The sequence below is a fragment of the Carcharodon carcharias genome, chromosome 3 (assembly GCF_017639515.1).
Source record: "Carcharodon carcharias isolate sCarCar2 chromosome 3, sCarCar2.pri, whole genome shotgun sequence".
In the NCBI taxonomy this organism is placed as follows: domain Eukaryota; kingdom Metazoa; phylum Chordata; class Chondrichthyes; order Lamniformes; family Lamnidae; genus Carcharodon; species Carcharodon carcharias.
Window position 1 is genome coordinate 77009147 of NC_054469.1, and position 13234 is coordinate 77022380.

General features: G+C 42.1%; 1 protein-coding gene across 2 annotated transcripts in view; it reads left to right on the plus strand.

The window, feature by feature from the left end:
* Nucleotides 1-13234, plus strand: part of ift57 (intraflagellar transport 57 homolog (Chlamydomonas)) — a 34168-nt gene that overhangs the window by 12894 nt on the left and 8040 nt on the right. For both annotated transcript variants that reach the window (XM_041185038.1, XM_041185040.1), the window contains 3 exons: nucleotides 5156-5274; nucleotides 6436-6526; nucleotides 11175-11249. In XM_041185038.1, the coding sequence (XP_041040972.1) occupies nucleotides 5156-5274; nucleotides 6436-6526; nucleotides 11175-11249 (285 nt within the window). The remainder of the gene's footprint in view (nucleotides 1-5155; nucleotides 5275-6435; nucleotides 6527-11174; nucleotides 11250-13234) is intronic.

Here is a 13234-nt window from a genome sequence, read left to right on the forward strand (position 1 = left end):
CTGCCAACTTGAAAATGCCCCATTTATCCCTAGTCTTTAGTTCCTGTACATTAACCAATCTTGTATCCATTCCATATTACCCCCTTATCTTGAATACTAACCTTTTGAGTGGCACTTTATCGAAAGCCTTTTGGAAATCCAAGTATACTACATCTACTGATTTCCCTCCCCTCGCCATTCACCTGCAAACTTCCACAATCTCACAGTGCAGAAGAGGCCCTTTGGTCCATCGAGTCTGCACTGACACATGAGAAACACCTGACCTACTTACCTAATCCCATTTACCAGCACTTGGCCCATAGCCTTGAATATTATGACGTGCCAAGTGCTCATCCAGGTACTTTTTAAAGGACGTGAGGCAACCCGTCTCCACCCTTACAGGCAGCGCATTCCAGACCGTCACCACCCTCTGGGTAAAAATGTTTTTCCACAGCGCCCCCCCCAAACAAACCTCCTGCCCCTCACCTTGATCTTATGTCCCCTTGTGACTGACCCTTCAACTAAGGGGAACAGCTGCTCCCTATCCACCCTGTCCATGCCCCTCATAATCTTGTACACCTTGAGCAGGTTGCCCCTCAGTCTTCTCTGCTCCAATGAAAACAGCCCAAGTCTATCCAACCTCTCTTCATAACTTAAATGTTTCATACCAGGCAACATCTTATTGAATCTCCTCTGCATCCCCTCCAGTGCAATCACATCCTTCCTATAATGTAGCGACCAGAACTGCACACAGAATTTCAGCTGTGGGCTCACCAAGGTTCTATACAACTCCAACATGACCTCCCTACTTTTGTAATCTATGCCTCAATTGATAAAGGCAAGTGTCCCAAATGCCTTTTTCACCACCCCACTAACATGTCCCTCCGCCTTCAGAGATCTGTGGACACACACGCCAAGGTCCCTTTGTTCCTCAGAACTTCCTAGTGTCATGCTGTTCATTGAATACTTCCTTGTCAAATTACTCCTTCCAAAGTGTATCACCTTTCAGGGTTAAATTCCATCTGCCACTTATCTGCCCATTTGACCATCCTAGCTTTTTCTTCCTGTAGCCCAAGACACTCAACCTCACTGTTAATCACCCGGCCAATCTTTGCGTCATCCGCAAACTTAATAATCCTACCCCCCACATAGTCATCTATGTAGTTTATATAAATGACAAATAATAGGGGACCCAGTACAGATCTCTGTGGTATGCCACTGGACACGGGCTTCCAGTCACAAAAGCAGCCTTCTGTCATCACCCTCTGTCTCCTACAACTAAGCCAATTTTGAATCCACCTTATCAAATTACCCTGTACCCATGTGCATTTGCCTTCTTTATAAGTCTTCCATGCGGGACCTTATCAAAGGCTTTGCTGAAATCCACATAAATTACAACCGCACTACCCTCATCTACACACCTGGTTGTCACCTCAAAAAATCCAATCAAATTTGTTAGGCATGACCTCCCTCTGTCAAGGCCATGCTGACTATCCCTGATCAAACCTTGCCTCTCCAAATGGAGATAGATTCTCTCCTTCAGAATTTTCTCCAATAGTTTCCCTACCACTGACGTGAGACTCACTGTTCTGTAGTTCCCTGGCTTATCTCTACAACCCTTCTTAAATATTAGAACCACATTAGCTGTTGTCAAGTCCTCTGGCATCTCCCCTGTGGCCAGAGGGGAATTAAAAATTTGGGTCAGAGCCCCTGTGATCTCCTCCTTTGCCTCCCTCAGCAGTCTGGGACACAAGTCTCCAGACCTGGAGATTTGTCCACTTTTAAGCCTCCCAACACCTCCAATAGCTTGTCACTCCGTATATCAATTTGCTCAAGAACCTCGTAGTCCCTCTCCCCGAGTTCCATACCTTCATCCTCGTTCTCTCGGGTGAAGACGGATATGAAGTGTTTGTTCAAGATGCTACTGATGTCCTCTGGCTCCACCCATAAATTGCCCCGTTGGTCCCTAATGGGTCCTACTCTTTCCCTGGTTACCCTCTTCTCATTGATATACTTATCGAATATCTTGGTTTTCCCTACTTTTACCAGCCAGAGCTTTCTCATAGCCCCTCTTTGCTCTCCTAATTGCTTTCTTAAGCTCCACCCTGCACTTTCTGTCCTCCACTAATGCCTCCGCTGATTTGCTCCTCTTGTACTTGCTAAAAGCTTCTCCTTTCCTTCTCATTGTATCCGGAATATCTCTGGTCATCCATGGTTCTCTGGGCTTGTTACTCCTGCCTCTCACCCCAGAGGGAACAGGTTGAGCCTGTTTCCTTTTTGAACGCCCCCCCCACCCCCCACTGCTCTTCTGTAGATTTCCCCGCAAGTAGCTGTTCCCAGTCTACCTTGGCCAGATCCTGCCTTATTTTACTAAAATCCGCTCTCCCCCAATCCAAAACATTTTTTTGCAACTTGTCTATTTCTTTGTCCATAACAAGCTTAAATTGTATCATGTTGTGTTCACTAACACTAAAATGCTCCCCCACTACCACCTCAGCCACCTGTCTGGCTTCATTCCCTAGAATTAGGTCCAGCATTGTGCCATCCGTTGTTAGACCCTCTACATATTGACCTAAAAGGTTCTCCACGCATTTCAAGAAATCCACTCCATCCAAGCCCTTAACATTATGTCTATCCCAGTTAATGTTGGCAAAGTTGAAATCACCTAATATAATTACCCTATTGATATTGTTTTTACACACCTCCACAAATTGTGCACATATTTGCTCCTCAATTTCCCGCTGACTATCTGGGGGTCTATAATAAACACCTAACAATGTGGTTTCCCCTTCTTTATTCCTAAGCTCTACCCACAAAGCTTCATTTGACGCCCCCTCCAGGATATCATCTCTCCTTATTGACTCCTTAACTAATAACGCAACACCTTTTTTACCCCCCTCCTCTGTCTTGCTTGAAGGTTCTATATCCCGAAATGTTGAGCTGCCAATTCTGCCACTCCCTCAACCAGATCTCTGTGATGACTACTATATCACAATTCCACGTGTCAATCCTCACCCTTAACTCATCCGTTTTACCTGTAATTCTCCTGGCATTAAAGTAGAGGCCATCCAGCCTTGCCTTACTCCCTTGAAATTTAATGCAGCTGTACTCCCTCTGACTTGATCGTTTTACTGTATTATGATGTGTCCCTATTCTGCTAACATTCTGTCCCCTCCCCCTGCCAAATTAGTTTAAACTCCTCCCAACAGCACCAGCAAACCCACCCGCAAGGATGTTAATCTCACTCTGGTTCAGATGTTAGACTGTCCCACTTGCACAGGTCCCACCTTCACCAGAAACGGTCCCAGTGATCCAGGAAAACCATCCCTCGTGCACCAACTCTTAAGCCACATATTCATCTGCACTGTTCTCCATTTCCGTGCTTGATAGCACGTGGCACTGGGAGTAATCCAGAGATTATAACCCGAGAAGTCCTGCTTTTCAGTCTACTACCTAACTTCCTGAATTCTTGATGCATGACCTCATCCTTCTTTCTACCTATGCCATTGGTACCAACATGTACCATGACCTCTGCTTTATCACCCTCCCCCTTCATGATGCCCTGCAGCTGTTCAGTGACATCCTGGACCCTGGCACCAGGGAGGCAACACATCATCGTCACGTTGATGGCCACAGTAGCACCTATCTGTTCCCCTGACTATAGAATCCCCTATTACTATTGCTGTTCCTCTCCTCCTGTACAGACAGGCTGCTTGTGGTGCCAGAAGCTTGGCTCTGTCTGCACTCTCTGGAGGAACCAGCGCCCTCCGCCTTCAAAATGGAATACTGATTTGCTAGCGGGAGCGCAGGGGACTCCTGAACTACCTGCCTGTTTCTCTTGGACTGCCTGGTGGTCACCCATTCCCTTCCTTCCTCAAGTCCCTTCAGCTGTGACCACCTCTCTAAACATCCTATCCACGATGCTCTCAGACTCGCGGATGCTCCACAGTGTCCCCAGCTGCTGTTCCAGCTCTGAAAACTGAGCTTCCAGTAGCTGCAGCTGGACACACTTCCTGCACAGGAAATGTCCCAGCTTCCCACATGGACCACGAGGAGCACACCACGGCTTTGAGCTCTCCTGCCATAACTTATCCCTTTAAATTAAACCTTTTTAAATCAATTACTCTAGAGTCCTTCTTTCCAGATCCTCATTACTACAGAATATACAAACTTTAAACCACAAAAAGACGTTAAATTATAAGTGATAAAAATAGTAAATACTTACCTGACCTTACCCACTACTTACTAGTCATTTCTCTCCCTTGTAGCCTCTACTGCTGCAGCAGGGCAAGACCGCTCTGAATTTTTAAGTTGGATAGCAAAGAAAAAATGCAAAAAGCACCTCTTCCCCTCTGCACCAAATTCCCACTGTGCACCAAATTGCCAATACCCATACTCACTCTGGCTGTATCTCACTCACGATGAGGTCTCTCCCCTGCTCATGTGCAAGCAACTGATCCAGTCAGCATCAGGTACCCTGCTGGTTTACATTCTTTAACCCACGACCACTGAAATCAGTTATAGTGCTTCTCCAAATCCCTGAATAAGATTATCTAACATCACACTTTAAGCATTGAAACTTGAACTTCTGCTGTCTGTGGCCTTATTACTGACCAGCTGAGCCATCTTTGCTATTTTTACTTTATTTTCTATTTTTACACTTTGAAAGGAGTTTCACTTTAATAAATATTTTAAATTCTGGAAATTGATTTGTGAAATTTTTTCAGTGCGTTTTTCATTAATAATTCATTAATGTCAAAAAGATTATTCAGAATTTAATTAGACAAAGTGGTCTGGTTAACTTTACTGGACACTGAATAAATTTAAGGAGGAGACAGAGTTTTAATTAGTAACAGGTTGAAAGGTTGTAGGGAGAGGGCGGGAAATTGGAGTTGAGGCCGAAATGACATAATCAGCCATGATTGTACTGAATGGCAGGGCAGGCTCGAGGAGCCGAAATGCCTACTCCTGCTCTTAGCTCTTATGTTTTTATGTACTGGTTGTGGTTAAACAATCTATTGGAAATATTGATGGCCAATGATTTTAATAGTGTAATACATATTTGTCATAAAATTACAGTATTTTTCATTATCCTGGTTATAATCCTCATAATGGCTGCTAATGATTTTGCAGTAGTTGATATGTTTGTAAAATAAGTTATTTTTAAACCTTTCAGGGTGGCTCAGTAGATTTCCCTCCCTCCAAACTGAAACAAGGTTATGGAGAGCAGGTGTGTTATGTTCTGGATCGCTTAGCTGAAGAAGCTCTTAAGCATACTGGCTTCAATTGGAAGAGGTAAGAACTTATGATGGAGGTTTGACTTGTGTAGTTCTGTACAACATAGAGTCTTTGGTGTCAAGACTACCACTAAATAAGCATCTAGTTTTCCTTTAAATACTAATTGACCTGTCATGGAACTGCATGCTAGGAGTCAGGACCAAGTGAAATCTTCAGCTCAAGCAGGATTGGAGGGTTTGGATAACTAGGCCATGAAGTGGGTGTGATAAGAGAGCAGGGAACATGGAGTTTGTTGTGGAAGTGGGTTTCAAAAAGAAGTAAGGTGAGATAGAGCAGAAAGGAAGAAATTACCTCAGCCAAAAGGGGACTGTAAAACTGCCAAGGTGGGTGCATCAGGAAATGCCAGAAAACTTTCCCTGGCTGGGGGGAAATGCTATTTTTTTTAAATGGGTTTTGCAACAACTAAATGCTCATCTGGCTGACAACTGCCACGTCCCATGAACGAATAGTGAAAAAAAAGGTAAAACCACTTTTTTTTAAACCGAAAAAAAAATCACTCTTCCCAAATTTTTGCTAATTTGTATTAGCACATTTGGTATAATGTTCGATATATAAATAAAGGAATTATTTCTGTAAAAATAATTTTAGCTTAGATTTGCTAATGTTAGTTGACATTTAATGTTGGACTTTCCATCAAAGCTATACCTAGAGTTATACTAATGTTGCAGGTAATGTGGACACATTTTATAATGGAAGAATGCATTGATTTGGCATAAAGGTTTTCAACACGGTTTCAAATGGAAAATGGTGAACCAAATACAGATTATAATATTTAATAGATTTTTGGTGCTCTGGAAAGAAATAGTAACATGAGTTAAAGCAACTGTTTCCCCTGATCTTCCCTCAAGATTGCATGTTGGGAGCATAGTCATGCTGTTTCAGGACTTATATTCTGAATGTTGAAAAGATCTTTCAGAATTCAGAGAGCTGCCGTTTAAGCATCCAAGTTTCTGTATAACTTACAAGTAATCCTTTTGGAATAGAACAAAGTTACTCTTTAAAATTGTTTTTGATGAGATTTTACATTGATAAAGCTAACATTGATTATAGGCATATACTGGTTATGCTGTTTGAAAATACCTTCATGATTAAATGTATAGGATGCATGACATGCTTGGGAATGAGTTCTGCTTTTAAATCACAGCTGTGTCGATTTAGGCCTGTGTATCCAGCAGAGGAAATGGAAGAGGAAGCATTAATGGAGGATGATGCTGAATTGACGTTGAACAAACTGGAAGATGAGTTGATTGTAGGTTCTAGTAATAATTTGCAAATTTTCATTATTCCAATTTTCAAAAAAAAAGTTTATTACTGTCAAAATGTGTTTGTCCTTGGTTGCATTCCAGCATAAGAATATGGTTTTCATTAGCTTAAAACACCAGAAATTTTACTTAAGTGCAAAGTTTAGAGAGAATATAAATAATTTGACAAGGAAGGAACCAAATGGGAGAAATCACAATGAAAATTATTTCCTTTGCAGATGCAGACTCCCAGGTATTGCAGTCCTTTTCTCCTGTTGGGGGGGGGGGGAAATGTTGTTTTGTATAAATACACATCAGTCTCCAACAACTGTAATTATAGATATTGTACGAAGACCTAATTGACTCTCTCTCTCTTTCCCTCTCTCTCATACACAATTCTTGTCAAAGTAAGCCACAATGTGCCCCATTTCTATAACAGGACAAGTTTTTTTTCAAATGGAAACAAACTGTTCCCTGTTCAATAATAGAAAAGAATTGTCTGCCTTTCCTCCGTAGCTTTGTAATCTCTCACAATACTACGGGTGCTGGAAACCTGAAATAAAAACACAAAATGCTGGAAATAGTCAACAGGTCATGCAGCATCTGTGAAGGGAAACAAGAGTTAAAGTTTCAGGTCCAATGACCTTTCATCAGCAGGTGGAAATGCTGATCCTTTCTCAGAAGATATCCTTTTTAGCCTGTTCTTTCTCCTTGTTCTGAAGAAAAACCATCAACCTGAAATGTTAACTCTGTTTTTCTTCAAGGAAATTTGGAACCCTGTGGGTTACATTTAATAATTCAGAATTTTTTTCCCCAAAAAAAAGATTTTTACAACTTCATTGAGACTAACTGAGGCAAATATCAAGGTAGATGTACATAAGTTTTGCTGTTATATCATTTACAGAATTAAATCTTTTGATATTGCATTGAGATTTTAGTAGGTTTAGCACTACAATAGTTCTAGTTTTATCATATTTAGCTCAGTGCCAACAATTCTAATTGTTTCAAACAACGCTTGCTTAAAAATCAGTCCATTTTGTCTCTTATTTAAAGTTTTCAAATAAAGAAGGAAAAGAAAATTTCAAACACCACAATAACATCCAGTGGAAAGAGTTGCAACTCACTAATATCAGAAATCATTACTTTGGTGGGGGGGGCGGGGAAGTGCACAGAACAAATAACATATATCCTGTGGACATTCTAAAGTTCTTCACAACCTAACAATTAAGTTTTCAATGTCTTTTCAATGCAGCAGCCAACAAATAGAAATTGATTGCTTTGACAACTGAATCCCATCATTGTTGTATTGCGTGATTACCAGGATGGTAGAAGACAAACTAGATGTATCTATGTCTTTTTCCATCTGGTATTTCTATGTTCCTGTATTTGCCAGTATCCTAAGGGGTGACGTGGGGAGGCGGTGGAGTAGTGGTATTGTCACTGGACTAGTAATCCAGGGTAATGGCCTGGAAACCTAGGTTTGAATCCCACCACAGCAGATGATGAAATGTGAATTAAGTAAAAATTTGGAATTAAAAGTCTAATGATGACCATGAAACCATTATCGATTGTCGTAAAAACCCATCTGGTTCACTAATGTCCTTTAGGGAATGAAATCTGCCATCTTTACCTGGTCTGGTCTACAAATGATTCCAGATGCACAGCAATGTGGTGACTCTTAAATGCCTTCTGAAATGGCCTAGCAAGCCACTCAGTTGTATCAAACTGTTAAAAAGTGTAAAAGGACCAACCGGCATCATCCTAGGCACCGGAAACAACAATGGCAAAGTCAGCTCTGTCGATCCTGCAAAGTCCTTCTTACTAACATCTGGGGGCTTGTGCAATATTGGGAGAGCTGTCTCACAGACTGGACAATACTCACAGAATCATACTTTACGGACAATGTTCCAGATAATCACCATCACAATCCCTGGGTATGTCCTGTCCCCCTGGCAGGACAGATCCAGCAGAGGTGGCGGCACAGTAGTATACAGTCTGGAGAGATTCCTCAGCATTGACTCTGCACCCTATGAAATCTCATGGCATCAGGTCAAACATGGGTAAGGAAACTTCCTACTGGTTATCACGTACTGTCCCCCCCTCTCCAGCTGATGAATCATGTTGAACACCACTTGGAGGAATCATTGATGGTGGCAAGGGTGCAGAATGTAGTCTGAGTGGGAGACTTCAATGTCCATCACCAAGAATGGCTCAGTAGCACCCCTACAGATGGAGCTAGTCGAGTGCTAAAGGATATAGCTGCTAGACCTGGTCAAGTGGCAAGGGAACCCACAAGAGGGGAAAAAAGTATTTGACTTCATCCTCATCAACTTGCCTGCCAGAGATGCATCTGTCCATGACAGTTTCACCACAATAAGTCCTTATGGAAACGAAGTCCCTCTATCATGTTGTGTGGCACTAGCACCGTGCTAAATGGGATAAATTCTAGCAACTCCAGACTGGGCAATCATGTGGCACTGTAGGTCATCAGCAGCAGAAGAATTGTACTTGACCACAATCTGTAACCTCATGACCCAGCATAATCCCCAACCTACCATTACCACCAAGCCAGGGGATCAACCCTGGTTCAATGAAAGGTGCGGGAGGGCATGTCAGGAGCAGTTCCAGGCATACCTAAAAATGAGATGTCAACTTGACGAAGCTACAACACAGGACTGCTTGCATGCCAAACAGTGGAATCAGCACACAATAGACAGAGCTAAGGAATCCCACAAACAAGAGATCAGATCTAAGCTCTGCAGTCCTGCACATCTGTTCGTGAATGGTGGTGGACAGTTACACAACTCACTGGAGGAGAAGGCTCCACAAATATCCTCATCCTTACTGATCGGGGAGCCCAGCACATTGGCGCAAAAGATAAGGCTTAAACGTTTGCAAAAATCTTCAGCCAGAAGTGCCGAGTGGATGATCCATCTCGGCCTCCTCACAGATGCCAGTCTTCAGCCGATTCGATTCACTCCATGTGATATTAAGAAACGACTGAAGGCACTGGATATTGCAAAGACTATGGGCCCTGACAATATTCCGGGAATAGTCCTGGAGACTTGTGCTCCAGAACTAAGCTGCACCCTTAGCAAAGCTGTTTCAGTACAGCTACAACACTGGCATCTACCTGACAATGTGGAAAAATGCCCAGGTATGTTCTGTGCACAAAATGCAGGACAAATCCAACCCAGCCAATTAATGCTCCATCAGCCTACTCTCGATCATAACGAAAGTGATGGAAGGGGTCACCAACAGTACTATCAAGCAGCACTTGCTTAGCAATAACCTGTTCACTGACACTCAGTTTGGGTTCCGACGGGGCCACTGAACTCCTGAAGTCATTACAGCCTTGGTTCAGAAATGGACAAAAGAGCTGAACTCCTGAGGTGAGGTGAGAGTGACCACTCTTGACATCAAGGCAGGGTTTCACTGAGTGTCGCATCAAGGAGTCCTAGCAAAACTGAGGTCAGTGGCAATCAGGGGCATAACTCTCCAGTGGTTGGAGTCATACCTAGCACAAAGGAAGATGGTTATAGTTGTTGGAGGCTAATCATCTCAGTTCCAGGACATCACTGTAGAAGTTCCTCAACTGCTTCATTAGTGACCTTTCTTCCATCATAAGGTCAGAAGTGGGGATGTTCACTGACGATTGCACAATGTTCAGCATCGCTTGCCACTCCTCATATACTGAAGTAGTCCATGTCCAAATGCAGCAAGACCTGGACAATATCCAGGCTTGGGCTGACAAGTGGCATTCATGCCACAAGTACCAGGCAATGAGCATCTCCAACAAGAGAGAATCTAACCATTTGCCCCTTGACATTCAATGGCATTACCATCGCTGAATCCCCCATTATCATCATCCTGGGGGGTTACCATTGATGAGAAACTGGACTGGACTAACCATATAAATACTGTGGTCACAGGTTAGAGGCTAGGAATCCTGTGGCGAGTAACTCACCTCCAGATTCCCCAAAGCCTGTCCACCATCTATAAGGCACAAGTCAGGAGTGTGATGGAATACTCTCTACTTACCTGGATGAGTACAGCTCCAACAACACTCAAGAGGCTTGACACCATCCAGGACAAAGCAGCTTGCTAGTTTGGCACCCCATCCACAAAAATTCACTCCCTCCACCACTGACGCACAGTGACATCAGTGTGTACCATCTACAAGATGCACTGCAGAATCTCACCAAGCTTCCTGAGACAGCACCTTCCAAAATCATGACCACTGACATCTAGAAGGACAAGGGCAGCAGATGGATAGGAACTCCACCATCTGGAAGTTCCCCTCCAAGCCACTCACCATCCTGACTTGAAAGTATATTGCTTGCTCCTTCACTATCGCTGGGTCAAAATCCTGGAACTCCCTCCCTAACAACACACTGGGTGCACCTACACCACAGGGACTGCAGCAGTTCAGGAAGGCAGCTCACCACCACCTTCACAAGAGCAATTAAGGATGAACAATAATTGCTGGCTTAGCCAGCAACACCCACATCCCATGAATGAATTTAAAGAAGTATCTGAAATAGTGTGCTACATAGAATTCCATAATACGATGAGAATAAAAATTGTTCAGTAATTTTTGATAAAGTTGAAAGTCCATTTTATTGATTTAATGATTTCTCTGAAACTGGTTTTCAGGAGGAAGCAGAGGATTTTGAAGAAGGGGAGCCTTTCCTGGATCTGGACATTTTGAAATCTCAGGGGCCGAAAATGGTGAGCTTTCCTCAATGAAATTTTGTTTCTTCAATGGATAGCGTCCCTACCTTTACTGTCAAACCATTTATAGTAAGTCCTTACTAAAAGTTTTAGTTGCGTTCCTGAAAAGTGCAACTTTAAGTGAAACAACTTCAAAGTGAATCAGATTTTCCCATACAAACCAATTTAAAAGCTGTAGTCCAGTTCCGTAGGAGCTTTTTCTCTGTGGAAAAAAAACATTATATCCTGTAAGTTGAAAACATTGCTAAATTCCCTAAATAATTGAAATAACTTGTATATTTTTAAATTAAATTTATTTAAAGTAGATATGCTAATTATTTTTACTTACCTTCTTTACTTTTAATTCGGCTTTTTTTTCAAAGATTTTAACAAATTCATTAAGACTAACTGAGGAAAATATCAAGATAGATTTTAAAAAGTTTTGCTGTTCTTTATCATTTACAGAATTAATTCTTCTGATATTGCATTGAGATTTTAGTTATTTAAAATTATAATAGTTCTGGTTTTATCATATTTGGCGCACTGCCTCTCCTGCTCGTCAATGATACTGTTTGTTGGTTCTCCAGCTTGCTGCCTTTTCCACTCCCTAACCCTCCCAGTCATCATTGATCCTGCTCACTAATTCTACAGATCACCACACATCCTGCCCTCTGATCCTCCCCCTTGTTGACCCTCCGGCTCGCCATGCATTCTGCTCTCTGAACCTCCCTCTTTGCTAGCCTTCCCTCTTGCTGAACCTCCTGCTCCCCGGCTCTCCCACTCGCTGCTTATCTTTCCCAAACCTTTGCTGTGAGTGAGGACTCTGGAAATGTCTAGTCAGGTAGGAAGAGCAACTTCAACATGCTGGAGGTAAACAACAAGTGAGATGTAGGGTTGGCAGCAGCCAGGAGTGTCAGGAAGTGGGAAAGGCCACTAGTTAGAGGACCAGCAAGGGGAAGGGTTGGCATAGACAGAGAGGGTCTGGAAGCAGAAGAGGCTGTTCCAAAATGGTGCCAATCAGGTCACATGAAGCTACATCAGATCCAGCACAAAATGACTTTAAAACAAAATTCCCAATGTTAAACACAAGTACAGGTCATGTGCACTGACTGACATTAAAGTGGAACAACTTAAATTGGAGCAATTTAAAATGGGGTCTTACAGTATACCATTTGTGTTCCCTGCTTTCGATATGTCCTCTGAAAGTTGTGAATGTAAATCCCTTAATGGCTTCTTTTACCAAGTAGAAGTGCACCACCATGTTATGGGTTGTCATGTTCTGTGTAATGTTCTTAGCCAACTCCAAAGAAGCAAATTTATCATGCACTGTAGACTAAGTCATATAAATTCTGCCACCTGGACCTTTGTAATTATTGGTTGCACTTTTTAGATACTACATTGCTTTAAGCGTAACAGAGAAAGCTAAGATAGCCTGAATTCAAACTGTAATGTTGCTTTAAAATTGTAATTTTATTTTTCTATTTTTTTTTTAACTAATCTCGCCTCAGGTTGCCAACTTTAACTCATGAAAACACTTTTAATCTTGATATTCAAGGCAGAGATAGACAGATTTTTAATTAGTAGGGGAATCAAGGGTTATGGGGAAAGGCAGGATAGTGGAGTTAAGAATTATCAGATCAGCAATGATCTCATTGAATGGCGGAGCAGACTCTGTGGGCCAAATGGCCTACTTCTGCTCCTATGTCTTATGGTCTTTCAACAACCTTATCGGGTTATCTGCCTAGTTAAAAATGGATAGATTCTTGCAAAAAAGAGAACTTTAACATCATTTAGGTAAATTAAATTTTGAGATGTTCCCATAAACATTAATTTTAGAAATTTAGCAATATATGTTTTGTTTTATGGTTTTTTTCTGTTGTGCATTTTCATTTGAAAAGTGAGTAATGCTACTGTCATTAATGGAATGAACTGAGCAGTGTAAAGGAAGGAATTGTAACTTGTGTTGAAACCCCCAAGCTCCCGAGTAATTCAAAAAAAGGTGC